Source organism: Plectropomus leopardus, chromosome 17 (genome assembly GCF_026936395.1).
Source record: "Plectropomus leopardus strain MGB_pleo_1.0 chromosome 17, ASM2693639v1, whole genome shotgun sequence".
In the NCBI taxonomy this organism is placed as follows: Eukaryota; Metazoa; Chordata; class Actinopteri; order Perciformes; family Serranidae; genus Plectropomus; species Plectropomus leopardus.
Genome location: NC_142192.1, coordinates 2,887,702 through 2,914,850, shown reverse-complemented (window position 1 = coordinate 2,914,850; position 27,149 = coordinate 2,887,702). Strand labels below are relative to the sequence as shown.

At 39.0% G+C, this 27,149-nt stretch overlaps 1 protein-coding gene across 6 annotated transcripts in view; it reads left to right on the top strand.

Moving 5' to 3' along the window:
- trioa (trio Rho guanine nucleotide exchange factor a) overlaps positions 1–27,149 on the top strand; it is a 127,046-nt gene that overhangs the window by 81,149 nt on the left and 18,748 nt on the right. For 4 of the 6 annotated variants that reach the window (XM_088090520.1, XM_088090519.1, XM_088090518.1 and 1 more), the window contains 26 exons: positions 472–591; positions 713–904; positions 1,744–1,893; positions 2,577–2,691; positions 4,008–4,123; positions 4,713–4,835; positions 4,938–5,132; positions 6,476–6,591; positions 7,460–7,526; positions 7,673–7,782; positions 8,411–8,480; positions 9,461–9,550; positions 9,641–9,733; positions 9,878–9,989; positions 10,140–10,330; positions 11,517–11,618; positions 13,433–13,462; positions 15,285–15,430; positions 15,795–15,894; positions 16,034–16,277; positions 16,446–16,553; positions 18,368–18,561; positions 18,656–18,826; positions 23,755–23,850; positions 25,474–25,622; positions 25,710–25,776. In XM_088090520.1, the coding sequence (XP_087946646.1) occupies positions 472–591; positions 713–904; positions 1,744–1,893; positions 2,577–2,691; positions 4,008–4,123; positions 4,713–4,835; positions 4,938–5,132; positions 6,476–6,591; positions 7,460–7,526; positions 7,673–7,782; positions 8,411–8,480; positions 9,461–9,550; positions 9,641–9,733; positions 9,878–9,989; positions 10,140–10,330; positions 11,517–11,618; positions 13,433–13,462; positions 15,285–15,430; positions 15,795–15,894; positions 16,034–16,277; positions 16,446–16,553; positions 18,368–18,561; positions 18,656–18,826; positions 23,755–23,850; positions 25,474–25,622; positions 25,710–25,776 (3,267 nt within the window). The remainder of the gene's footprint in view (positions 1–471; positions 592–712; positions 905–1,743; positions 1,894–2,576; positions 2,692–4,007; positions 4,124–4,712; positions 4,836–4,937; positions 5,133–6,475; positions 6,592–7,459; positions 7,527–7,672; positions 7,783–8,410; positions 8,481–9,460; positions 9,551–9,640; positions 9,734–9,877; positions 9,990–10,139; positions 10,331–11,516; positions 11,619–13,432; positions 13,463–15,284; positions 15,431–15,794; positions 15,895–16,033; positions 16,278–16,445; positions 16,554–18,367; positions 18,562–18,655; positions 18,827–23,754; positions 23,851–25,473; positions 25,623–25,709; positions 25,777–27,149) is intronic. The other 2 variants (XM_088090522.1, XM_088090521.1) reach the window with 1 other exon arrangement.

Genomic DNA, 27,149 nt, shown 5'->3' with positions numbered 1-27,149 from the left:
AAACCCCCTCAAAATTAAAAAAAGATTGGAAAATGACCTAAATATTTATCAAAATAGTGAAAATAAATTTCCAGTCAATCCGCTAATTGATTAAACAACTAATCTTTTCAGCTGTACTTATAAACTGTTGGACAGTTGAATTTATAACAACAAAAATCTTAATTTATAAAGTAACTATTAACTAAATCTATCAGATAAATGTAAATGTATTTTTTCCCTCTATAAAAGCAAGTGAAGTAAAAGTATAAAAAGGCATGAAAAGAAAATACTCAGTTCAAGTACCTCAAATCTGTACTTAAGTACAGTGTGTGAGTAAATGTACTTAGCTACTTTACACTGTCTGTGAAATCAGGCATTTTAGGCCCAAACAATCCCAAAAACAGCCTGTGAAATCCTGGAGGTAGTGAGTAGTGTTGGATTGGTGGTGTTAGATGACATTTTTTCTCTGTTTTTTTTTTTTTTTTTTTACAGGTTCTTGGTTGGATTCGTAACGGCGAATCGATGCTGAACGCCGGTCTAATAACAGCCAGCTCCCTACAGGAAGCTGAACAACTGCAGAGGGAACACGAACAGTTTCAACACGCCATCGAGGTGAGACAGTGTGTTTATCCCATCAGTTTCTCCCTCCGTTATGTTTTCTATCTGAAGTCCAGAGGTAGATTTTAAATAGTTGCTCATAAGTTTGGTCTATCTGACCCCATCCTCTCTGCAGAAAACCCACCAGAGTGCTCTGCAGGTCCAGCAGAAGGCAGAGGCTCTGCTCCAGGCCAACCACTACGACATGGACCTGATCCGAGACTGTGCAGAGAGCGTGGCCTCCCACTGGCAGCAGCTCATGCTCAAAATGGAGGACAGACTGAAGCTGGTCAATGCCTCAGTGGCCTTCTACAAGACCTCTGAGCAGGTGGGACATCCCTCTGAGTAGGACTGGGCAAAATGGCTTTAAAATATTATTGCAATATTTTAAGGCTGTATCGCGATACATGATATATATATATATATCACCATATTTTTAAATGTCCTTTAAACTAATGTTAACTACTAAAATTAAAACAAACGAAAGAACCACTACTACAATAACGTTAAATAAACTAGCTACTGTCATATAATTAAGTTGAATACGCTGCTGTTATAGTAACATTTAATAAGATAGGATTGTGAGGAAGTTAGTTTTTAATTAAATTTTAGAAAGAATTGTTGTAATTAACCAAGGTGGAACCCATGGTGCTTTTATTTTGACCTGTCTCGTCTCAGGCAGGAACAGTTGGATGTTAGCAGACAGTTAAACAGTCACTGCGGCGCCTTAAACTGTGAGGATTTATTCACTGTGAGCAGTAATAAAGTATTATTAATATACGTAAGTCTCACTGGTGCTTCATGGTCACAAAATGTGAATAAATTCTCACAATCGGAGCTCTGCAGATACAAACACACGCCTCACCTGCTCACACTACCACCACTACCACTCATTAAGCTATGGCGTCCGTGGCAGAGATCCGCAGAGGAGAGTGAGAGAAGCAAAAAACTGGTGGCTTATAAAAAGGATGTGACAATTCATACTCGATGTTTGCAATATAGTCATTTTATATCGCCCGTGGAACAAGCCGCGATACATCAAGTGTATTCCATATATCGCCCACCCCTACCTCGGATGGTTCGGCTTCAGTTCAGCCCTTTCTCTGTTGGGAAAAAAAACACAAAATGAAACACAAAATGAAATACTAAGTGTGTTTGTCCGTACAGGTATGCAGTGTGTTGGAGAGCCTGGAGCAGGAGTATAAGAGAGAGGAGGACTGGTGCGGAGGAGCCGATAAACTGGGACCCAACTGTGAAACGGACCACGTCAGCCCCATGATCAGTAAACACCTGGAGCAGAAGGAGGCCTTCCTCAAGGTAACATTTCACAAACGAAACAGCGCCTTAACATAGCATCAACCAAAGAATGTGATACCAAAGAATGCAATTAATCAGCTGCAACTAATTCAGAATTCTGCAGCATGAGTTCTCATTCAGACCAGAAGAAGAGCACACGTTATGCCTGTTTTAGAAACTTTACACTAGTTGCCTGTTAAAAGTCTTTTCTTAGTTTATGAGGCACTGCATGGCCTTGCTCCAGACTACATCTCAGAGATGCTTCTGGTTTATGAACCAGGGGGGACCCTGAGATCCTCCAATCCTTCTCTTTTAGCTGTTCCACAGAGTCAAACTACAACATTTGGTGATTCTGCTTTTAGCCATTACACTCCAAAACGCAAGAAAAGCCTGCTGGAGGATCTGAGAGGATATTTAAATATTGATGCTTTTAAACTAAAAGCTGATCTTTTTAGTCTAGCTTTTATGTCTTACTGTCACAATTTTATGGTTCATACTTATTCTATTGTTTAAGATCCATTTTTGCTTATTTCCCATGTTCTTCAATCAAACTGTAAAGCATTTTGAATTGCATTAGATTTGTTTGAAAGGTGCTATATAAATAACATTTGATCGATAAAAGTTCCATCTGTGTGTGTGTGTGTGTGTGTGTTTTCTGTTTGTCTGTGTGTGTGTGCATGTGTGTATGTTAATATCTCTATCAGGCGTGCACTCTGGCCAGAAGAAATGCAGACGTCTTCCTCAAGTACATGCACAGGAACAGCGTCAACATGCCAGGCATGCTGAGCCACGTCAAAGCACCAGAACAGCAGGTCAAAAGTGAGTATCAGAAAATGACTCGTCAAAGGTTGCTGATGGAGATGTTTGCTTTCTAAATGCGAAAAGTGATGAGAAATGGTACTTAACCATTTCTATTAATTATTAGCCTAAATGGTTGACATAGCTTGCTTCAAGTGTCCTAATTAGTACATGGTCAAGATACGAGGCAAAAAATAATAGATATACAGTTTGAATTGCTAAACATAATGCATAAATGGTTGAAATAGATGGCTAAAGGTAGTGTTGCAGAAATGAGTCCTAAACCCTGGAAATGAGTTGGCATATTAGCAGTCAGTGAGTTTTTGGTTAGATTCTTGGAATAAGGTCTGTGGTTAACATGAGCTAAAAAGACTCAAACGTTTTGCTCTGTGACATAAAATACATCAGTGAATACTCCTCTGTGAACTTTGGAGCTTTTATTTACCTTTAAAATGTTGGTTTCCAACAAGTGGCTAAAAGAGACAACAGAGCGTTATTACGCTGAATGCAGCTTTACAGCTTTGTTGCGGCGGCGATATTGAGTCATGTCGCCGTGGTGTCGTTTGTTTATAGCCCAACACCTTTATTCACCATATAGTGCATACATGTGACCAAATACAGAGTCGACAGAGCGATGATATGTGATTTAATATTGGATAAGTAAGAAAGCAACAACAATAATGAACATAAAGATACTTAAAAATAAAGGAAGACGAAACAAGAGGAAAAACAAACAAAATACAGTGAAAACAAACAGAGCATTGGTTGCTTGGTTTTAGTTACATTTGGTGTAAGAGTTTTGCAGGATGGGTGTGGTTTGGCATTGATTCTTTCTGTTCATGCCTTTCCTCTTTTTTAAACCCCTTTTCTGCCTTGCTTTGCTGCTTTCCTCCTCTCCTTAGTTGTGTCGACATTTATATCTCTATTGTGGCATCAGCGGCAACATGATAGTTGCTGAGAATTGTCGAGTATATTCTATCAAATTGTTAGTTTTTGCAGAGGGTTAGGGTTTTTCCAATGATATCTGTTGTGTGAGTAGATCTAACCATTGTGAGATATTGACCTTTCTCCTGTTTTTCCAGTTTAGTAGTATTGTTTGAGGCTGCAAAACTTTGCCTCTGTAATGCCAATATATGAAAGCAATGTACAACAAATGATCAGTATAAGTTATTCAATTACAGTCTCCTCCACATGTCCAAAGGCAGAAGAACTATTTAACAAATCTGTGTTCTTTTTATGTTTACAGTAGTCGGTAGTGATGCAATCTCTCGAGTTAACGTGGAAGTGTTCAGATGCAGAATGCCTGAATCTTGAGTGTTTTCTGTTTTCCTTTACAGACATCCTCAATGAGCTGCTGCAGAGAGAGAATCGTGTTCTTCACTTCTGGACCATGAGGAAACGACGGCTGGACCAGTGTCAGCAGTATGTGGTGTTTGAACGCAGCGCCAAACAGGTACATAAAGCATGCGTGCGCGCACACACACACACACACACACACACACACACACACACACACACACATAGAGTTTAGAGTTATTTGACTGACAATTATGAAGCTGATGTAATATACAGATTTTTTATGGTGATGACAGGGTCACCATTTTTTTTTCTCTAATAAGCTTTAAAAAATGCAACTATTTAAAATTGTAAGATTTAAAAAAAAGTCTTACTTAAAAAAAGTTGCTTAAAAAAATAATCATACTTTTACCTTTTTACACCGCCTCCTCCCCCTCATAAATGACCAACAGTTCTATTAGTTCTTCTCTAAGTGATATTTAAATACTCAGTTCTAATTCTGTTTTGAATTAATTATTTTTTCTATAATAAGCATTATATTGAAAAAAGCTCTTATATAGCAATGAAATAGAACCAATAAGCAGTGTCAATGGTCTTTAAAATTTGAGTCCTGGAAAAGTTCTGGAAATGTATCGGTAAAAATGTGTATGAACCCTGAATGTAGCTACACACTCACACACATACTCCGCTCTCTGTTGTGATGTGATCTGACAGAGTCTGTTTCCTGTGTGTTTGTGTGTTTTCAGGCTTTGGAGTGGATTCATGACACAGGAGAGTTCTATCTGTCCACACACACCTCCACCGGCTCCAGTATCCACCACACACAGGAGCTGCTGAAGGAGCATGAGGACTTCCACATCACAGCCAAGGTTGGCCACACTTACACAAACACACACAAACACATACATAAACAAGCATGTCACTGTGTGTGTGTGTGTTCATGAAATGCTCTCTTCCCCCCTCTCCTCCAGCAAACTAAGGAGCGTGTGAAGCTGCTGATCCAGCTGGCTGATGGCTTCTGCGAGAAAGGCCACAGTCATGCTGGGGAGATCAAAAAATGGGTGACGGCTGTGGACAAACGCTACCGAGACTTCTCGCTGCGCATGGACAAATACCGCTGCAGCCTGGAGAAAGCCCTGGGCATCTCTTCAGACTCCAACAAGGCAGTAAGTGGTCAGGTGTTTTGGTAGATTACAGCTGTGGGGAGAAGTTTGCCTTCAGGGTTAGGTTTAAGGAAAAAATAGGGTCTGACTTAAAATGAAAACATTTCTGCCCTCCAAGCAAACTCTGTGTGAAGATTACAGGTGTAGGAAACCAGGTAATTCACAATCTGCCTGTCTCTTAAAGGGAGGGTTTAGATTTGTTTTAGAGGGGTTGTATGGGGTACTTATAGAAAGACAGTGTATTACATATAGTTAGTATTAGTCTACACACCCACAGCTTGGAGAAGCAGGCTGAAGTATGACATGGAAGTTAAGCAATGTACTGCTGTGGATCGGGGCCGGCAACACAATATATGTTAGCCACCTAAGAAATTAATATTAGTTTAAGTGTGCGGTATATTTAGAATATTTTCACTTCTATAACTTTCTCAAAGACATTGATTTCCAACAGAGAAAAAGGAGCCGTTACATGGCTTTCTTCAAAGCCAGACTCCATTGAGATAAACAGTGATTTAACATTGCTGAACACAGGAGCCGCTGGTGTCCCACCGCCTTGAACTGTTATTTTGTTTGTGTTAATGTGTGACTTTGGTGTTTAAAAGGGTTAGTTCAGGATCAAAGAAGTCACACAAAAACACTGACTAACTGATCGAAGCAGCAGTGGACCAGAAGCTCCTGTGTTCAGTGAGTTAAAATGACTGTTTTTGCCAATGGAGTCTGGTGGCTTTTAGGAGAGCATAGATGGGAAATTAAAGCCGTAAGGGGCTTCCCAGGCTGCCTGATGAAAAGGAAAAGAGGTGAAAATGCTCTCAATATGGTATACACTTAATACACATAAAATGATATTTAATTTTTTTGGTGGAACAATTCTAAGGTAGCTAAAAGACCTTTTATTTACTTTTATTTATTTATTCATTTATTTATTTTTGCTGAACCCATCCACAGTAGTACACTTCCACGTCAGACTCAAGTGTGCTTCTCCAAACTGGGGTGTGTGCCAACTGTACCCCATTACCCCACATCCAAAATATCCCTTTAAAATCACTACTCAATTTAATTCAATTCAAATGTTTTTTTTGGCATGGTGTTATACTATACATTTAATCACATTGCATTAGCATCAATAATACAAACTAAAAGACAGCAAACAAAAACAAACTAACCGGCAATCAACAGCCATAACAAGGTGCAGGTGACTGTCATTGTCACTCACTCATACATACATACACATATGCAAACATACATACACACACACTTACGCAAACATACGTACATACATACATAAACACATATATACACAAGCACACACATACATACATACATATTTTGTCGTGTGTCTTTGACAGAGTAAGGATCTCCAGCTGGACATCATCCCAGCCACAGCTCCAGGGTCAGAGGTCAAGCTGCGGGATGCAGCTCATGAGCTGAATGAGGAGAAACGCAAGTCAGCACGCAGAAAGGAGTATGTCACCACCTCATGTTTATGTCATTCTTCAGTGAAAAAGAAATTGTTCAGAAAGGCTTTATCAGACGAACAGTTACAGAATTGCTAGTTTAGAATAATTTAGCGGATTAAAAAGTGCATGAGGTTGTCCCTAATCAAACTGTTTAGCAGTCAGTCTGCAAAGCTAAAAGCTCCACTTGTAAACAGTACGTGCTTTGCCTACAAACGCAACAAACAGTAGCAAGTCAGCATTTTCTCACCTGCTGGAAATCTGTTTTATTGCACCAAAGGATGTGTAATTAAATGATTGGCTCAGTGCCTAAAATACTCAGCAGAGCAGTCTAGTGGTTACTGAGGCAGTCTGTCGTAAGAAGGTCACAGGTCATTTATTGCACAGGTCAGTGTCCTTGTAAACATTGAACCACTACTTGCTCAGTAGCAGTAATAACATTTTAATGTAAATACACATAATGGATGTGTGTGAGCAGCCTCCTCTCTGCTGTGCACAAGAAGTGCATACGCAACAGTGAAGCTCCGCAGAGAACAAAAGAGACTCCATGTAGCACACAGGATAAAGAGACTGCGTCATTTTATGAGCAGCACAAATCACAAGCATTATTTCAGCCATCAAGGCTGCTTTATGAGCGCAGACGTTTTATGGGCCGAAACCCTTTCATTATTCATCAGTGTAAATGGATGCAGCAGAGAGCTATTGGCAGGCTGATTTATCATTCTGTGGATGAGGACAGTATGACAACCGCTAATGCTGTGTGTGTGTGTGTGTGTGTGTGTGTGTGTGTGTGTGTGTGTGTGTGTGTGTGTGTGTGTGTGTGTGTGTGTGTGTCTTTTGTGTGTGTGTGTCTTTTGTGTGTGTGTGTGTGTGTAGGTTCATCATGGCAGAGCTGATTCAGACAGAAAAAGCCTACGTGCGAGACCTGCGGGAGTGCATGGATGTGAGTTCAGCTCCACAGCCCACCACTGTTAACCTGTTTTATACCAGAGTCGTGCAACAACTTTCACATGAAATCTGGAAACGTTTCAGAACCTTGTTAAAGATTTTTTTTTGTGTGTTCCATCTTGTACTCTTCTCTCTGTGCAGACCTACCTGTGGGAGATGACCAGTGGAGTCGAGGAGATTCCTCCAGGAATCATCAACAAGGAACACATCATCTTTGGAAACATGCAAGACCTCTATGAATTTCACCATAAGTAAGAAACACATTTTAGGACTTGCACTAAATTCTATTTTAACCCTTTGAAAACTGTGCATATCGCTTTGATTTATTTAAAAACACAAGGAGAAGGAAACAAGCTGCTTAACAAGATATGGCCCTAAAAATTTACAAAAAAGTAGTAAAACAGTTGCAAGAAATTTGCCTGAAAATAAGCACAAAAAGGTAAAAAAAAAACATACAAGAAAATGACTTAAAAAGTGATTAAATATATGTATATGTAAAACCAGTTTATAGTTCATTTTCTTGTAACCTTTTACTCATTTTTTGCAATATTGCGACATTTCTTGCTAAGATGCTCATTGCCTTTTCCCCAAGTTTTAGAAAGAAATCAAACCAATCTGTTCAGGTTTCAAAGGGTTAAACAACACCTGCAAGCAAGTTAGTAAGGTCCATGCACTCTGATGCAGTTCAGACCCAGATTAAGGTGAAATCAAGTTTTGATCCATATCACAGTTGAACAAATTTAGCAGTTTTTATACTCCAATTTCTTTGAAGTTTTTAGGTAAATACAGATTTGATGGGTTTTTTTTGTTTTTTGTCTGAAATATCACTTTTCATTTAGTAAAAGTATCATGTTTTTGCTCTCATTCCATTTTTGTCAGCATCTTTCTCAAAGAGTTGGAGAAATATGAGCAGCTACCAGAGGATGTGGGGCATTGCTTTGTCACATGGGTATGTATCGTTTCTCCACCAGCATCTGCGGAGTGTGCTCAAACCTGCCATTCACTCAAATTGTAGTGTGTCTTGTACTGTACCATCAGACATTTGATCACGTATAAGTATTTCGCTGCTGGAAAAATGATCTGTTCATAAAAATTGGCTGTCTCTGCAGTAGAAAGACACAAGTATTTTTGAAATTGGTGCTACATGACATGGCATTCGCTTTTGCTCAAGAGGTAGAAAACCTACAACTACCAGAATGCACCGCACTGCATCAGACCAATGAATGCTCCCGCTGGTGGGTGACATAATGCAAGTTGCACATTCGAAAACAACATGGTGAACAGCTGGTCACAAACAATCTTGTATTACAGCTAAACAGTACACTAAAATATTTCTGAAAACATATGAGGCAAGCAACCACTTCTTGATTCATATATGATCAGTATTGCTCAGTTTTACTCAGTTTTCTCAGCCCCTGTTTGTATACAGGAAACAGTATGGCACCCACTTCCTGTTCACAAACACTTGTAACACAGCTAAACAGTGCACAAAATAATGTTCCTGAATTTTTTGAGGGTGAGAAATAGGCAACGCAGCAACAGAACATTAGTTAATATTTTATCAGTGCTGCATTTGATCTCAGTTTTATAAGCTGTTGTTTTTTTTGTGTTTTTGTTTTTTTTGGGGTTTTTTTTATTACAGGATACAGTAACACAGCTAAATAGTGCACTGAAATATGTTTCTATGATGTGAAATGCATCGTCCAGCAGATTTTAGCTGAACTTGACAGGGAGAAGTTTACCACAGTTTACTGACACATACGACCAGCATTGTTGTTGTGCGAAGCTGGTTGAAAATCGGGATAGTATCCCTTTACATACTCAATGTTTCTGAAACTAAGCAAAAAAAAAGTGTAAAAAAGTATGAGTAATTGCTGCAAATCATCTAATCACTATATGTCACTATAATGTGTTTCTGTCTTTGTCTAGGCTGATAAGTTCCAGATGTATGTGAACTACTGTAAGAACAAACCCGACTCCACCCAGCTAATCCTAGAGCATGCTGGGAACTACTTTGATGTGAGTATCACCATATAAGTATGGTAAAATGAAATTGGACAGTCGCTGTCAGCTGCGTTTGCTATCAAATAAATGTTCTTCTCCACGCAGGAAATCCAACAGAGGCACCGACTGGCCAACTCCATCTCCTCCTATCTGATCAAGCCTGTGCAGAGAATCACCAAGTATCAGCTCCTGCTCAAGGTAACCATCACTGTGCCTAATCATACTGCTGCCATGGCCGACTCCATAGTTCCTTTTTGTCATGGTTTCTCTCTCTCTGTGTGTGTGTGTGTGTGTGTGTGTGTGTGTGTGTGTGTGTGTGTGTGTGTGTGTGTGTGTGTTCAGGAGCTGCTCACCTGCTGTGAAGAAGGTAAAGGAGAAATCAAGGACGGCCTGGAGGTGATGCTCAGTGTTCCTAAGAAAGCCAACGATGCCATGCACCTCTCTATGCTGGAAGGTGATGAAAACTCACTGCTTGTTATTTATGTTACTGTGATCTTTCACTGTCAGTATAGCAAGATTACCTTCTACCAAATAAGTACTATTCATAAATCAGGCGAGATGTTTTATAACGAATTTCATTGCTAATATGCACCACATCTCCCAGGTTTTGATGAAAACATCGAATCCCAGGGTGAGCTCATTCTCCAGGAGTCCTTCCAGGTCTGGGATCCAAAGACTCTGATCCGCAAGGGTCGGGAGCGCCACCTGTTCCTGTTCGAGATGTCGCTTGTCTTCAGCAAGGAGGTCAAGGACTCAAACGGCAGGAGCAAATACATCTACAAGAGCAAACTTTTTGTGAGTGATGATTGTGTTTCTCTTGGTTTCTCTGTTGAGAAAAATGGATTTAAAGAGGAAAGCTTTAGAGTGTTTATAGATGTTTGATTATGACATAATTAGCATTTTTAATGTTTCTAAGTGCTCCATTTCTTCAACTGCAGTACAAAAAAACAAGGGAATCTGATTGGCCCTACTTAAATCAACACTTGAGACAGTCTTGAGACATTCTTAACTGTCTCTTTATCTGGAGCGCGAGTGTTTCAAATAGCAGGGTTTCCCACACATTTTTGCAGTTTGCAGTGTTTTCTTCAGTCATCACATGTAATATAATAAGTAAAAACTATACAAACTGTATAAACAAAGTCAACACTCTGTGTACTGAGTAATGACTGAAAAGGCTCAGACAAAAGCTTATATGTGCATGCCCTTCATTCTTAACAATTTAAACAACCCTTTTTTATAACCCTCAAAAGTAATGTAAACCATTCTTTTGAAGCCCCCCCAAAAAAAAGAACAATTACAAATCCTCTCAGATCATATTTGCTCTCCTGTACTAAAAAAAAAGAATTGTACACATTGTGGGAGTGACTGTGTTATTGTTTTTTCCTGGTTTGGGATTTTTCAAAGCAGTTGATTCATTTAAAAACACAAGGAGAAGGAAACAAGCTGCTTGATCACAGTAACTATATTACTTATATTTGTTGTGAATTCATTTGTGGCGGCCTGCGTTGATTAAAATATTTGCCAACATGTATTGATTTTATATTTTTGGAGCTGGATTGTTCATGTGGAGCCTTATTGGAACATATAGACTGTTGTTCATAGCACCACACTGTCATAGCGTCATAGTGTCCTCTGGGCACAGATGGAGCAGCAGAACATCAGGTGCAGTGAAAGTGAAACTTAACTGTTCAAGCAGCTTAACAAGACATGGCCTAGAAATTATTAAAAAAGAAAAAAGAAAATTACTGCTGAAGAAGCAAAAAAAAACAAACAAACAAGAAAGAAATAAAAGAAAAAGTAAAGTAAGTGAAGTAAAAAATAAAACAAAAAAATAAAATGACCTCAAGACTGTTTTCTTTAAAATCCTGTGTTTTTTATAGAAATTAAACCATGTGTTCACAGATCTACAAAAAAACAAACCCCACACTAAATAGCCATGGTAATTCTAAAACATCTCCTCATATTATCCCTCTCTTCTCAGACGTCAGAGTTGGGGGTGACAGAACATGTTGAAGGAGACCCCTGCAAGTTTGCTCTGTGGGTGGGACGCACCCCGACTTCTGACAACAAGATTGTGCTCAAGGTAAAACACACTTCCTCTCTTCTTTCCTTCTAAAACTTACTTTAGGGTTTGACCGATGGCAGGACTCACTGGAGACTAAAAGTCTTGAGACCAGTGACAGTTGCATTTGCATTGAAATTTCAAAAATGTTTACAGGTTACTGTAATCGAACAAATGATGTCACTGACAGATCAAAATCTGATTGGGAAAAATTGCCTTGAAATCTTTGCATCGGTCCAACTCAGTTGCTCAGTGCTCTCTCTCCTGTCTTTACACTCAACCTCCCCCCAGCTCTCTTCTCACCTTTCCTGTCCTCTCTGACATCTCGTTTGATTGCATGAGCAGCTTCAAGGTGGCCCAGAAGCTTTCTGTAGTCTCACACTCCTCTTCTGTCTCTTTGATTTCTGTCTTCTTTCCCTCTGTCCTCCGTCTGTCTCTCTCTGGGTACATTCTGCTTTGTTCCATCTGTTAGCGAACACAGGCACATCTGTATATCTGGGGCTGTGTTTTCTGTGGATGTTTGTATCTCTGATTCTCTCTGTGGGCTGACATGCTTTCCACCAACGCCGCTGACACTGACTCAACCCCTGAACGCCCACGGCCTCCCATCCTGGCTCTGTGCCACTTTGTCAGAGTGACGAGAAGCTGTCTTTCTCTACCGCAAGAAATAAGCTTTTTAATGATTTAAACACCACTGTGGAAGGAAAATATGGATTCAAGCAGGGCTGTGCGATATGACGAAATATATCGTTTGGGGATAAAAAAGCTCTATCGTTTCACATAATGCAATATTATTTATTGTGATAAAGTCATCTGATAACGCTTTTCGTCCGTCCGTGTGACAAAGAGGGCGTTTACACAATGCACAGCACAAAAACAAACAAACACTGAAAAGCTGAAAAGAGATACTTAATGTGGGGAATATATCAACACTTTTGGCCAGAGATGAGCCCGGTCCTTCAAAATAAAAGCACCATGGGTTCCAGTTTTAATTTATTTAATTAAAACAATGCTTTATTTAGCAGTCGGACTCAAACCAGGGGCTGCTGCGATGAGGATATATATAAAGGCTCTGAATATATGGCGCACGCTCTACCAATTGAGCTACCCGGCACCCCATTATGACAGTATTTTATGAAACTTTATTATAACAGTAGTTTATCTAAATTCATTTATTGCACTAACTACCTTATTTACAAATGTAGTTCATTTCAGAATTTTGTATTTTAATATTTTTCTGTAGTTTGGAGGAGATTTCAAGCTATATATATTGTGTATCGTGATAGAGTCAAAAAATATTGTGATATTATTTTAAAGCCATATCGCCCAGCCCTAGATTCAAGTTTAATGATCCGGGTGAATTTCTCGAGCCCCTATTTTCAGACATCCTCTGTGAGTTTTTCCTGTTGATTATCGTCACAGATGGATAACTTAATGTGTGTCAGCCGTTGGAACAGCATGAAGCCAAAATCTAACACATTCAATTCTGAGCGTTACAACTTTATATTACATGTTTAGAGCCAAAGCAGCCGCTGGGCAGCAGTCATGTGGTATGTCCATTGGAAATGAAGTGTGTCTCATTACTAACCACACATGTACACCCACACATGTACACACACACACACACACACACACACACACACACACACTCTCACAAACACACCATCCATTGCAATCTGCTACACATTGAATTGGCCTACGGTACGCTGTCGAGGCAAATGATCACTGTTGTGCGTTTCTATCATGTCGAACCGTTTTGTCAGCATAAAAAATGTCATGTCTATCTTCTAAAACCAAACCAGTGAAATTCTCTATTCTATATCTTAAATTCAAAGCTAAGTCAGGGATCCAAACATGGAGCAATGGTGAGTACAAACTATCCCACAACACAGCCCTCAGCCACTTCTCACAAGTCTGAAACACAAACTCTTAGCACCTCTTATCCTCGCACTTCTTCTTAAACACTAACAACAACTAAACAAGAAGAACACACTATAGATAGACAGGACCAGTGTATATAATCCACTGGAGGAACATAGTGCCCCAGCAAGGGGGCTGAAACATTGTATCGTGAAATATTCTGGGGCAGTGATTCCCAACTAGCTGTACTTTTACCTCAGGGGGAACATAACAACACATAATAATGTACTGTAGCTCAGCTAATGCAAATAATAGGATTATGCACATATTGTGTTTCCAGGCAGTCCGTCTTCTGTGTGGAGTTGGCATGTTCTCTGCGTTGGCTAGGCGACATTGCAAACCACTGCACCATTTGTTAGCTAAAGTTGTCTCTTTACAAAAAAACAACAATTCATTAGACTTAAATTAGATTGTTGAAAATGTTCAAATATTGGCTAAACGTTTGAAACCGTTTGCTAAAGTAAGTTAAAAAATTACTTAAAGTAATGCATACATGGTTGTCATATGCAGCGTTCATGTGTTGTAGGAAGGTTGGAAAGTCTCTTTTCTGACTCGGTTGTGTTCATGTGCTTTGCTGTAAAGTGGAAACAACATAGAGGCTACAGACTACGTGGATGGCATTTTAATGCTAAGAATGTTTAAACAAGAGGCGTATAGCTGTTTCCAGTTAATTTATATTTTTAGATATTATTTCATTTTTTGAATATTTTATATAATATATATTTTTTTATCTTTTTGTATTTAATCTAGGTCACTTTACATGGACAGTAGTTAACATGAATACCATAGTACACTTTACATTTGAGTTAAAAAATGATATTTAATATGCAAATTAATATAAACAGTTTCTTACCATTGACCAAACATTGACTTATGCTTGCAATGTTTATGCATTTGTGACGTCATGTCAGGCAACTCGTATTATAAAATAATTTTAATAATAATCGTTATCAATGTTGGTATACTCGCCTGGCATGCTCTATGGTTCAGAGTTTGCTTGCTAAAGTACATTATAGCTGATAGGAGCAAAATCACGAAATGTAAGCCCATCATTTTTTACCATCAATTGTTGAAACTGTTTTCATGCTTTTTTGTTTAACAGTAAATTAAAAAACAAATTAATTATTTATGTAGTACGCGAGCACCATGACATTACGTCTGCAACGCTGTTTGGCTCCGTCCTCCTCTTGGCTCTGTATCCCTATGGGAGCATCTGTGAGGGTTTAGATAGATAGATAGATAGACAGACAGATAGATAGATAGATAGACAGAAAGATAGATAGATAGATAGATAGATAGATAGATAGATAGATAGATAGATAGATAGATAGATAGATAAAACTTTATTGATCCCACATTGATGATATTAATCACTGTTCACTTTTTAAGGATGATGTATCATTTATTATTGAATATATATATCGATCTAGATTGTATACATGATCGATGTATACACCCAAAGTTTAAAATCAGTCCAAACGACCACATTTGGAACATGTCAGGTGGCGCAGAAGAAGCTGAACTTTGTCTGAATCGGTTATTGAGGTACAGCTGACAGAAAGTTGGGAACCACTGTTCTGGGGTCAACAGCAGAGAGGGCTCATAGAAGATCAGACCTGTCACACAAATGCTTTGCGTTGATAAGAGATGACAAGAGGTAAATTCAGACTTGTGTGAAACACAGAGTGAAACAAGAATTCCCAAAGGAAGTTCATTTCCTGACAACTTCTGACTTGTTGAACTCGTTCCGCTCTCGACCCACAACAGGCGTCAAGCATCGAGAACAAGCAGGACTGGATCAAACACATCAGGGAGGTGATCCAGGAGCGCACCATTCACCTGAGAGGAGCGCTCAAGGAGCCCATTCATATCCCCAAAGCTACTACAGCCAAGCATCACAAGGGCCGGGGAAGGTAAACACCCGACACCCACAACTTCACGTGTTCGCACAGAGAGATGCACATGTCAAAGAGATACTAGGCGGGTTTCCACTACAGATTTGGTTGGTTTGGTTGTACATCATGTGACCAATTGAAGCGAATAAAGTGTTTCCATTGCATTTTTGTGAAATATGGCTTTTTCAAAACACCTGAAATACCACCTCATGCAAGTGTTTGTGATAAACGGAATTGACGTGTTTCCATGAGGTGTATTTTGTGTTTGCAATTTCAGTTTATGCAGTTTGAGGATTAATGGAAACCCGCCTTCTGTCAAATCAGTCACGTGCACTCTGAAGTTGATTGACACTCACACCTTTCACTGATATGTGTCTTTCAGGGATGGAGAGGACCTGGACAGTCAGGGTGAAGGCAGCAGCCAACCTGACACCATCTCTCTGGCATCCCGCACTTCACAGAACACACTGGACAGCGACAAGGTGAGCTCACACACACACACACACACACACACACACACACACACACACACACACACACACACACACACACACACACACTATAAGCAGAGATGATGTGTCAGTTAGAAGAAGGTCACTGTGATGATCCCTCCTCCCTCAGCTGTCTGGAGGCTGTGAGCTGACTGTGGTGATCCATGACTTCATGGCCAGCAACAGCAACGAGTTGACAGTGCGGCGCGGTCAGACGGTGGAGGTTCTGGAGCGCTGCCACGACAAGCCAGACTGGTGCCTGGTCAGGACCACAGACCGCTCCCCCGCCCTGGAGGGCCTGGTGCCCTGCTCCATGCTCTGCATCGCCCATTCCAGGTCCTCCATGGAGATGGAGGGAATCTTCAACCACAAAGGTGCAGACTGTGGCATGATTGGTCGCTTGTCTCTATTAAATAGGAAGGTGTTCTGTGTTTAAGAGGTCTCACACAATAGGTCTGAAACAAGAACTATTATTTATTTAAATACTTAATGTAAATCTGCTCCATAAAGAACATTTTAAAGTGAACTTCACTCTTCCACAGACACTCTGTCAGTGTGCAGCAATGACTCCATCATGCCAGGGTCGTCTGCTACGCTCCAGCCTGGTCACGGCATCGGCTCCCACACCTCACCAGGGCCTAAACGACCAGGTACGGTCACCCATTGTGCGTGCTTGCTGAAATCCCGTAACAGTTCTCACAGTCATCTCAGAAATAGAAAGTAACATCAGGATGTTTTCCAAAAAGAGTCACTTTTTACACAAGGTTATTTGCCCACAAGTTACTCCCACCAGAGCAATATTAGAGTAATAAAACTTATTGAGTGTGGTGTTGTAGAATTGTTTTTAATAACAAATACCACTGTTGTCTGTATTCAGTATGAAAAATATTAATGTCAAAAGTTCAGGGATGCACCGATTGTGAAATTCTGGGCTGATACTGATACAGATGTTTAAATTTACAAGTTTGCTGATAGTTGATACCAGTGTCTTGTTGTTGTTGTTGTTTATTCATTTTTTGTCATTTATTCCCCCGTTTTGTGCCAGGGAAGAAAAGAAATCTTTATTGGTTAAAGAATACTGAACTGTTTTAAAGTTACTCAGCCTTTTATAAAACTACCTTTGAATGAGCACAAATTCAGTTTTACAAATTTAAGTTTTAGAGTAACCTTCTTTCACATAAAAGAAAAAAATTCACTTCAAAAGTATTTTTATACCTCCATACCAGCAATAGCTGAGGCCAGAGGCATTATGTTTTGGGGTTGTCCTTACGTACGTGCATACGTCTGTCTGCCACTGTTGTGAATGCATTATCTTGTGAATGTCTTGAGGGAATTCCTTCAAATTTAGCACAAACAAATACTTGTACTCATGGATGAACTGATCAGATTTTGGTGGACATAGATCAAAGGTCAAGGTCAGTGTGACTTTGCATCTGTCTCTGAAGATAGTTTTGAGGGAGTTTCCGCAAATTAAGCACAGTTAACCAGTTGGACTCAAGAATGAACTGATTAGAATCAGGAAGGTCAAAGGTCAAGGTTACTGTGACCTTATAAAACATGTTTTTTGGCCATAATTCAAGAATTCATACGCTCAAATGTCTAATAGGATATAATGATCAAGTTCTGACATGTTATATCCAAGAAGTCAAAGGTCAACTGTGACATCATGATATTCTGCAAGAACTGTCAAGGACAGAAGGGAAGATATTTGGTCAGACACTGAATTGGCAACATGAATTTTGGGTGTCCCAATTTGAAACTGCTGATTTCATAGATCTTCTGTGCTGTCGGAGGAAGACGTGTGAAACATCCATATTTTGTTTTCACAGACATGGATGTTAACTGTGAGTGCGGCTTGACTTTTGCACGGAGGCATACGACCGTGTGGCTGTATTTCTAGATATTATATATAATATATCATATTTATCTCTTTTGTATCTGCTTTATATAGCTGTGAAAAAAATATAATTTAATTCCTCCTTCAAACAGCTTTATTTATTCAGGTTTCTCACCAAAAACTACATTTTAACAGATTACATTGAACACATTATGAAAACTTGAACAATTTGTTCTCCTAGTGCTTATTTTTGCCAAAAAGAGCTTGAACGCATCATAATGTTATGACAGCTGTCATGTCAGCTTTTAGTTTTGGCCACTGGCTATGACCATATAATGTTAAGTAGCCCTCGTCCCACCAATGACAACACACATTTCTTGTGTTCTTTCCTGTTCATCTTGAGCCCTGCTTTTTAGCCTGCTAACACTGATGTGACACAGCAGAAAAACATATCAGTGAATGTCACTGAATGTCTGTCAATATGGATGTGCAGCCCTACAACTGTTGAATGTTATGTAGATGAATTCTTAAAATTTAAAGGTTTTCTCTATCTGTAATGCTATTGTATGTCTTTTAATCATCCTCAATACAGTAAACTGAGTTTGGTGTTTGTGTTTTGTTTCCAAGGTAACACACTGCGGAAGTGGCTCACTAGCCCAGTGCGTCGGCTCAGCAGCGGCAAGGCAGACGGCCACGTGAAGAAGCTGGCCCACAAGCACAAGAAGAGCCGCGACGTGCGGAAGAGCGGGGAGATGACTATGGGGTCCCAGAAAGACTCGGATGACAGCGCCGCTACACCTCAGGATGAGACTGTGGAGGAGGTGGGTGGACACACGGTACTTCACCTCTCTCCTTCTAGCAGCTCTGTAGAGACTTGTGATGTAAGCTCTACTTTGTCATCCGTGTGTGTTGCAGAGGGTTCGTAACGAAGGCTTGTCGAGCGGCACGTTGTCCAAGTCCAGTTCCTCGGGCATGCAGAGCTGCGGGGAGGAGGAGGGCGAGGAGGGTGCTGACTCAGTACCTTTGCCTCCACCTATGGCCATCCAGCAGCACAGCCTGCTGCAGCCGGACTCACAGGACGACAAGGTGAGGACAGGGAGGACGTGACGGTGGGGACAGAAGAGAACAGGGACAGACAGGAAGAGAGAAGCTGAACAGGAGAAGCAGAGGAGTCAGAGGGGACAGTGGGAGCAGGAGAAAGTAGGATTTTGGATCAGGACACAAACCATGTTCACTTTTAACATTTTCTGGTGCTACAAAGTTGGTTCAGAGAGTTCTTCAAATTTTAGGTCAGACGGGGCATTAGAAGTTATTTCTTTCCTTTGGGAATGAGGCCTGGGAGAATCTATCTTTAGTGAGATGAGCTTAGATGCTATCAATGATTTTTGTTCATCTGAATATGGCAACATAGCTACCCTGTTATATTTTGGTGGTCTTGAAAGCCATGTTATAGTGAAGTTATAGAGTTTTCTGAACTTATTTACCAATTTTTAAATCAATTATGATGGTGCATGCTTTGTACCAGAACATCAACAGGAGCAATAGCTTTAACAGCTTTTATATCTAATGAGTATGAAATCTTATCAAATCAGTGACTACAACTAAATCACAATATTGATGTAGCTTTACTGCAAAGGTCAACTTCCATTTTTAGTTTTATTTTTGGGACCTACAAACAGTACGGAAGCTCTAAGAGGCACGTACGATTTCTTTGTGTTTTTTCATCTGCGGAACAGATGACGGAAAAAATTGCTAGGATAATTTTTCCTAATTACTCTTTTTCAAAACAGACCAAGAAAAAAAATAAGTGACTTAAGTGGAAGTGAGTTTTAATTTCTCCTCGTACTCTAAACACAAGGAACATGTATTGTGTGTTGCAAAGTTATGTTGCATTACCATCATGTCTTACGTTTGGCTAGAAAGTTATTTAATCAGTGCTAATCCGCTGTTATTGTTAGCTATAATGACATTTTGTCCCACATTAACTTTTTTTTTTCCTTTCAAAATCTTTACTGGTAAATCATCCCGCTTATAAGGGATGAAGTGACCCCGTTACCATGACTATCATTTTAGTAAACTAATGTTATCTTAACTGTGGACTTAACCTCGTAGCTGTTGATGAGCCATATCGGTTTGTTTTCTAATGTCAACATCTAATGTCAGTAAAACTAGCACATTATTATGGATCCCTTGACTTTTCTGGTAAGTCCCGCACTACGTATGATCAAATCAATGATCAGCGTTAACCAGGAAAAGCTGTGGGCTCCATACTAACTCATAGCAAACACTAACAACAGATTAACGTTAGCCAGTAAGAAAGAACGACACGACAGTCATGTTAAATAACTCGTTAACACACTACATATGTACCTTGTGTTACAGTCGCTCTGATGCCAGCATAGAGAATTAAGCAGAAGTAAGTACAAGCTCAAGTATATAACATATAAATATAAAAAAATAATACAGTAACAGTAAATAATTTGAGCTAATATGTAAATATTTAAAAGTATGGGAAATATGCTGAGTATGAAAGTGTGTAAAAATCTAGATGTAAAATAATACACTAATAGACAATTAGCACTAATATGTAAATATTTTGATTATAATATGGATAATGTGCTGAGTGTGTAAATGGATAAAAAATATAAAACTGTGCCTTTTGGTACAACAACTCAACAACTCACCTGGAAGAAAACCCCGAAGGCTTTTAGTTTCATGTAGAACATGAGGTATTGGTGCACTTCAGCCTCTTGTGGCCAAAATGAAAATTACAACAATAAACATTTTTTTAACCCTTTTTTTTTGCTTTAAAGAGGAAAAAGTAACTTTCAAAATGTATCATGGCCAAAAAAAAATAAAAAATCACCCGCAAAACCTTTTATTTCACCTGCTTCACAGATGGAAAATAATAATGATGATAATAATAATAATAATAAGGAACTAAAAAGGAAATTATACTTGAGAAAACTTTTTTTCTCTCATTCTTAAGTCATACACACAGGAGTGAAAATGATTTAGATTCAGTTTAGGAAATGGATCACCAGACTTTTTTTTTTTCCTCTCTTGGCTCTCAGGGCTTCCATAGCCAGGCTAACAAAGCCTTAGCTAATTGAAACACCACCTATGAGAATCTTAAAGCCAAATGAAACACTTCTTATACAGATTATTTTTCCTCTCATTGTTGTTATGATTTTTAATTCCTGCAGGTTACATTTTCGCTCATCTCAGGCTCCCACTTTTTCCAAAAAAAAGAGCAGTTTCTGGCACAGTTTTAAGTAACTCCTTAGTTTCTGTTATGCTTAACATTGTGTTGCATCATATTCTCCCGTCTCTTGTGAAGTAGGAAGCAATGAACGTTTCAGGCAAGTCCAAGTCTCTTCTTGGACTTAAGTGGAGGCTCCTCTGACACTAATTTCTGTTTCTCTTTTGTTTTGTTTCCTGGTTGTATCGTTTGCTGTTTGCCACGCTGTAGCATTACCTTGATTTATGTCCTGTCTTTGCTTTGTCTCAGTTTCCATACCTCTCCATCTGAGATGCCCCGCTTGTCCCCCTCTGTCTCTTCCCTCAGTCAATTCTTTAATTCTCTCTTATTTCCCCCCGCTCTTCAGCTTTAAATGCTACTTGCTAAAGCCTTCTTCTGTGGTTTCTGCAGCAGTTTTAGATTGAAAGGAAATTAACTTAGCTGGGTTTTTTTTTAGTCTTTCTTCTTTTAAGAATACACCTTTCTCCTTCCTTTAAAAGTCACTCTTCCTTACTTTTGTATTTTTTCTCAAAATGTAACATTCCTGAATTTCTTTAGCGCAGAATCTTTTTCCTCCTTTTTTTTTTTTTTTTAATTTTTTTTTAAGTTTCACTCATTTTGATTTTCTGCCCTGTTTCTACAACACATCACTGTAGAGTCGGCCGGCAGGTGAACAAGGGCTTTTACAGGAAAATGGAGATAAAGAGAAGATGCGTGTAGCTCTTAAATAAATGCCAATGTGCAAGGTTTAGTCTGTTAGTGCACATTAGAAGGCCATCGTGCCTAATTTGCATAAACTTTTATAAATTTTAAAGACATTTTAAATTTTGTAAGCCTGTTCCGGTACTGCAGGACTGCAGCTTCTCTCTGCGTGTTTATCACTCACGGTTAGGGAAAAGGTCGTGGCTTTAGAGGAAGATGTGAAGATAGACCCAAAGAGGAAAGAGGGATTTCTTGTCAGCTCAACAATCTAAATATCAGCCCACACTGAGGTGAAAATTGAAAAGCCCCCCCTGTTCCCACCCTCCTCCAACCCCTCACCCCCCCCTCCCTCACCTGCCCTGCCCGCTCGTCCTCATCTCCCTTTTACCCTCTGTGCGTTAACCTCATTACCCATGCGAGTAATTGGCATCTCTAAACGCTGGCGAGGCCAGAAGGGCACACAGCCTCACCCAGAAATCCTAATTGGGGAAAGTCTTGAAGCACAGCACAGCAAGGGTGAGAGTCTCCTGAACTATATATACATACATGCATCTACCTCTGTCATCCTCGCTCTGTTAGCATCCTTTCTTTATTTCAAAGGCTGGTCATCATCACCCGAGACAGCGACCGAGATATCCTCCATTCAGACATCACTTTCTTTCCCCCCGACCTCCTCCTCATCTCCATTTTCTGACATTTCACTTCTTCTTTTTTCTCTCCATATCTTGATTTTGTTCACCCCCAGTTTCAGCCTCATGTTTTTACCTTTTCTGATTTCATATATTTTTTCTTTTCACTTTGTCCGAACCTTCAGATGTAAACGCCCTAGCAGTGGGGTTTCACTTGGGGAAACATCATTTTGGATCTTCTGTCTTCTGACAACAGAACATTTAACAGACATTGTCACCGAGTAATTGCTTACTCAAATAACCAAAATAAAACATTCACTTAGAATTAACCCCTTGAAACCTGAATCGACAGCAGTTTTCTTGTGCTGGTCTCAGACGCCTTTCACAAGTATTTCAACCTTTGAACCCTGAGCATATTGGTTTTATCTCTTTCAAAAACATGGTAAAAAAAAAGGTAATGAGCATCTCAGCAAGAAATGTCCTCAAACTGCTAGAAATTACATTGAGAAAATTGGTTACATTTAATCTTGTAAAAATGTCCAGAAAACTATGTTAATAAATATCATAGTTATGTATTTAGAATTGTGTTACAGAATTATTATTTTTAAGTACATTCTCCAAGTTATTTCCTTGTTTGTTGTTTAACAAACATGGTTAAAAAAAGAAAGAGCACCTTGGCAAGAAATGTCCTGCAAACTGCAAACAATTAGTAAAAGGTGACAAGGAAGCAATCTGAAAATTAGCATGGGGAGATTGTTGGATATAATCAAAAAACTGGGAAAATGTTCAGAAACTTTATTTATAATTCCCTTCATTTTATATTTAAAATTATGTAAGAGAATGTCTATAACAATTTTAGCATTTGCTTGAGGTCATTTTCTTGTTGTTTTTTTTTTGTCTTTTGTTTTTTTTAAACTAATTTCTTGCTCATTTTTGGGTAATTTCTTCTAAAGTTGCTCTTTGCATTCTTCCCCCTTTTTTAAATGAAATCAAGCCAATTTGCTCAGGTTTCAAAGGGTTAAACTAATAAGCAAACTCAAGCTAAAAAGAAAGCTGATGTTAAAATTGAACCAGATTTAAGCATGACCTTTGACCATAGGATATTATCAAGCTGTCTGTTTTGCTGTTTATTAAGACTGTTCTAACTCTTCTAAGTACATGAAGGTTCACATTCACAACGAACCTTTAAGTTCGCACACAAAAGAGAAAAGCAGTGTTTATAGTTTGCTTTAGAGATTTAGAATTTGTTAATAAATCTCTTAACATGCTGAGCTTGCATCAATCCTAAATGATAGTCTGGTTTAAACACACTATTTTGTCTTTATTGAAACAAGCCAAAGAAAAGAGTTAATGTTAGCAGGAAAAGTTGGTAGACTATGTTTTATCAGGTTCTAATGCTGTTTTTGTCCCCTCCCTTCTGTCGTCTATCTGTATTTACCCAGACCTCGTCTCGTCTGTCGGTCCGTCCATCCAGTTCAGAGACGCCCAGTGCTGCTGAGTTGGTGAGCGCCATCGAGGAGCTGGTCAAAAGCAAGATGGTAGGATCATAAAGGAAGAACTACATAATAAGCTTGCCAGTTACCTTCGGACATAAAGTTATTTTGCCATGGGTATTTTTGTTGATAAGAGCTTGATTTAGTTGGTCAGAATTAGTCTTTGTCTTAACTTGAGGCCTTTTCACATCTTAAAGGCTGAACCAAGGCCTGCATTTTTATGACTTTGTTTCCATCTGCCTGTCTGTCCTGTTTTCATGAATTTCTTCAAATTTGGCACAAACGTCCACTTGAACTCAGTGATGAACAGATTACATTTTGATGGTAAAATATATATAAGACATTTCATACAATGCAAGCTCAATGTGCTTCACACATAACAAATATGTACAATATAGAATTAAATAGGGTGTGAATGCCTATTTAAATACATATACAGAGAAGGAGAGAAAAGAAAAAGTAATTGTAATATTGATAAAAGAAATAAAAATTGGTCAATATCTATTCACCCACCATAATAGTGTATACACCCCATACATGCAGAGAGAGATGTAAGAAAAGGTCAAGATCAGTGTGACCTTGCAGCCATCTCATTCTTGTGAACATGAGATCTCCGGAACACCTCAAGGAAATTTCTTAAAATTTGGCACAACTGTTCACTTGGACTCAATAATGAACTGATTCGATATTTGGTGGTCAAAGGTCACTGTGACCTTTGCATCTGTCTTATTCTCATGAATGCAACATCTCAAACATCCACTTGCGCTCACTGAAGACAAAATTACATTTTGGTCACAGGGCTCTGACCTTGCAGTTGTCTCATTTTCATGAACATGATATCTCAAGAACACCTCAAGGAAATTTCTTCATATTTGACACAAACGTTCTTTTACACTCAGAAGTGAACTGATTTGATTTTGGTGGTCAACGGTCAAGGTCAGTTTTACCTTGCTTCCTGTCTCATTTTAGTGAAAGTGATATCTCAAGAACACCTTTGTCACAAACGTCCACTTGGACTCGAGAATGTTCAAATTAGAATTTGGTGATTGAAGGTCAAAGGTCACTGTGAACTCACAAAACATATTTTTGTACATAACTTAAGAATTGATACACTGATTATGACTGCATCTGTTGCCAACAACAAATGTTTTTACCAGGGTAAAACAATGAAGTGATGACATTTTATATCCAAAGGGTCAAAGGTCAACTCCACTGTGACATCATAATGTTTTGCAAAAACACTTTTCTGGCTATTACTCAATGTCATATCTCAGGAACAGAAGTAGAGACTTGGTCAGATACTGAATTGATGACACTTATTTTGACTGCTCACCTTCAAACTGTCCTGATTGTATAGATGTGTGTGTTGAATGGTTCGGATAAAAATGAAAAGTCCAGAAGCTGAAACCAAATTGAGGTAGATGTGGATGGGCCCTTAGTGAGGTATGTATTGCTCTTAAGCCTTAAACATTTTAAACAGCGTGCTGCTGTGGTCAGAGAACCGTCCACAGCCCCACAGAGACCAGATGGACACATTTAAGAACTCTGAGTTGAAATGAGGGAGACCTGGCAGCATGTATGTGATGTCATCAGCTGACTACCTGAAGATGCTGAATATAACATGAACATGCGTCAGTTTAGTTTACCTGGTGTTTTTCTGTGGTGCAGGCATTGGAGGACAGACCCAGCTCACTGTCAGTAGAACAGGGAGACAGCAGCTCTCCTTCCTTCAACCCCTCCGACAACTCCCTCCTCTCCTCCTCCTCTCCAATCGAAGAGATGGACGAACGCAAGACCAGCATCCTCAAGAAAAGACAGTATGGCCGCTTTCTTCATCTTTGTCACATCGCACACTGAGATGGTTTGCTTTTTTTCTTGAAATGCGTCTGGTTTATTCTGTTCAGTTACATCCTGCTGGAGTTGGTGGATACGGAGAGAGATTACGTCAGAGACCTGGGCCTTGTGGTGGAGGTGAGTTGATGCTTCATCAGTTGTACCTCACTTCCTGTCCGAAATTATGCACACTCATGAAAACCTGGAGTCATGCGATTTCACAATCAATTTTCCACGCCTAAAAAAGGGAATTTGTCAAAATCATTGAGTTTTGGAAAAGTCATGACATTTTGTGGTATATAATAAAACTGTTACAATAATCTTTAATGGATAGCTTTCATGTAATGTAACATACCAGCAAATTCATCTTCTGTAGCTGGCAACATTCTTTAAACCCTTAGGGACAGTTTGGCACATTTTACATGCTTTTTATTCTTCATTTAGTGATCATTTTTCTGTGTTCATGCATAAGGCATACATTTTTTCAAGATTGTGTATTTTGATTAATTTTGGAATTTCCAGCTCAGCTCCTACAATAAGTCTAAAATACACTGTGGAAACAAAGTTGTTACATTCAGACTGTTAAGTGCAAAAAATGATCCACTGAAACTCATTCAAACTGACATTTTTGATCCAGCAAGCCAAAGCATAAAAACATGAATTGTATTATTTCTGGGTGTCATTCTGGGCTTTTGCTTTGGAATTTGTCATTTTTACTATTTTCTAACTAATGACATATTTTTTTACCATATTTGGCATATGGAGAAATTACATGCTATTTATAGATGCACTGTCACAATCAATGTCACTGCTAATCATTACCATATCCCAGGCTGTGATCATCCAAAAAAAATCTCCTTAGCATGTAGTATGTTTAAAATAATTCATTTTTTGCCTTCTTTTCATCTAAAAACATTGTGGCATAATGACAAAAATCTGACATTTAAAGGTTTAAAATTCTGAAAATTTAATGAATATTTGATATTTATGATAAGGACTGTTGTGGTTAAAAAAGAAAGTCAATGAAAGTAGAAAATCATATTTATGTAATGAATAATATTTTTGATATCCTTATTTTGAAAATTTTTGCGTGCAGAGCGGTATGAGTGTGAGTATTTGGCAGTGCACAAAAAATAGTAATGTATAAAAATCAAAGCGCATTTCATGTGCAGAGCGACAAGTGTGTAATATGAAAGCAGACCCCATGGGTTAATCTCTGTCAATGTGTGCCAACGTTTTGTTTTCTGTTACCTACGTTTTGTCATTTTCTCTCTGGGTTTGTCTCTCCTTTATTGTATGCCAGCCTGCTGAAATTATTTTTAACTGAGTTTGACTTTGAAATCGTTGAAAAAAGCTAGGCAAGTTGGCCTAGAAAAAATAAAAAACTGTCTCATGATTCCTTGAAAAGCATCTTAAAAGTTTGGTTTTGTCAATGTTTTGTCCGTGTCGGAACCCTGAGGTTTGTTGGTTTTTCTGTTCTAGCAGAGTGGTTTCCCAAAAGTGGCACAGCT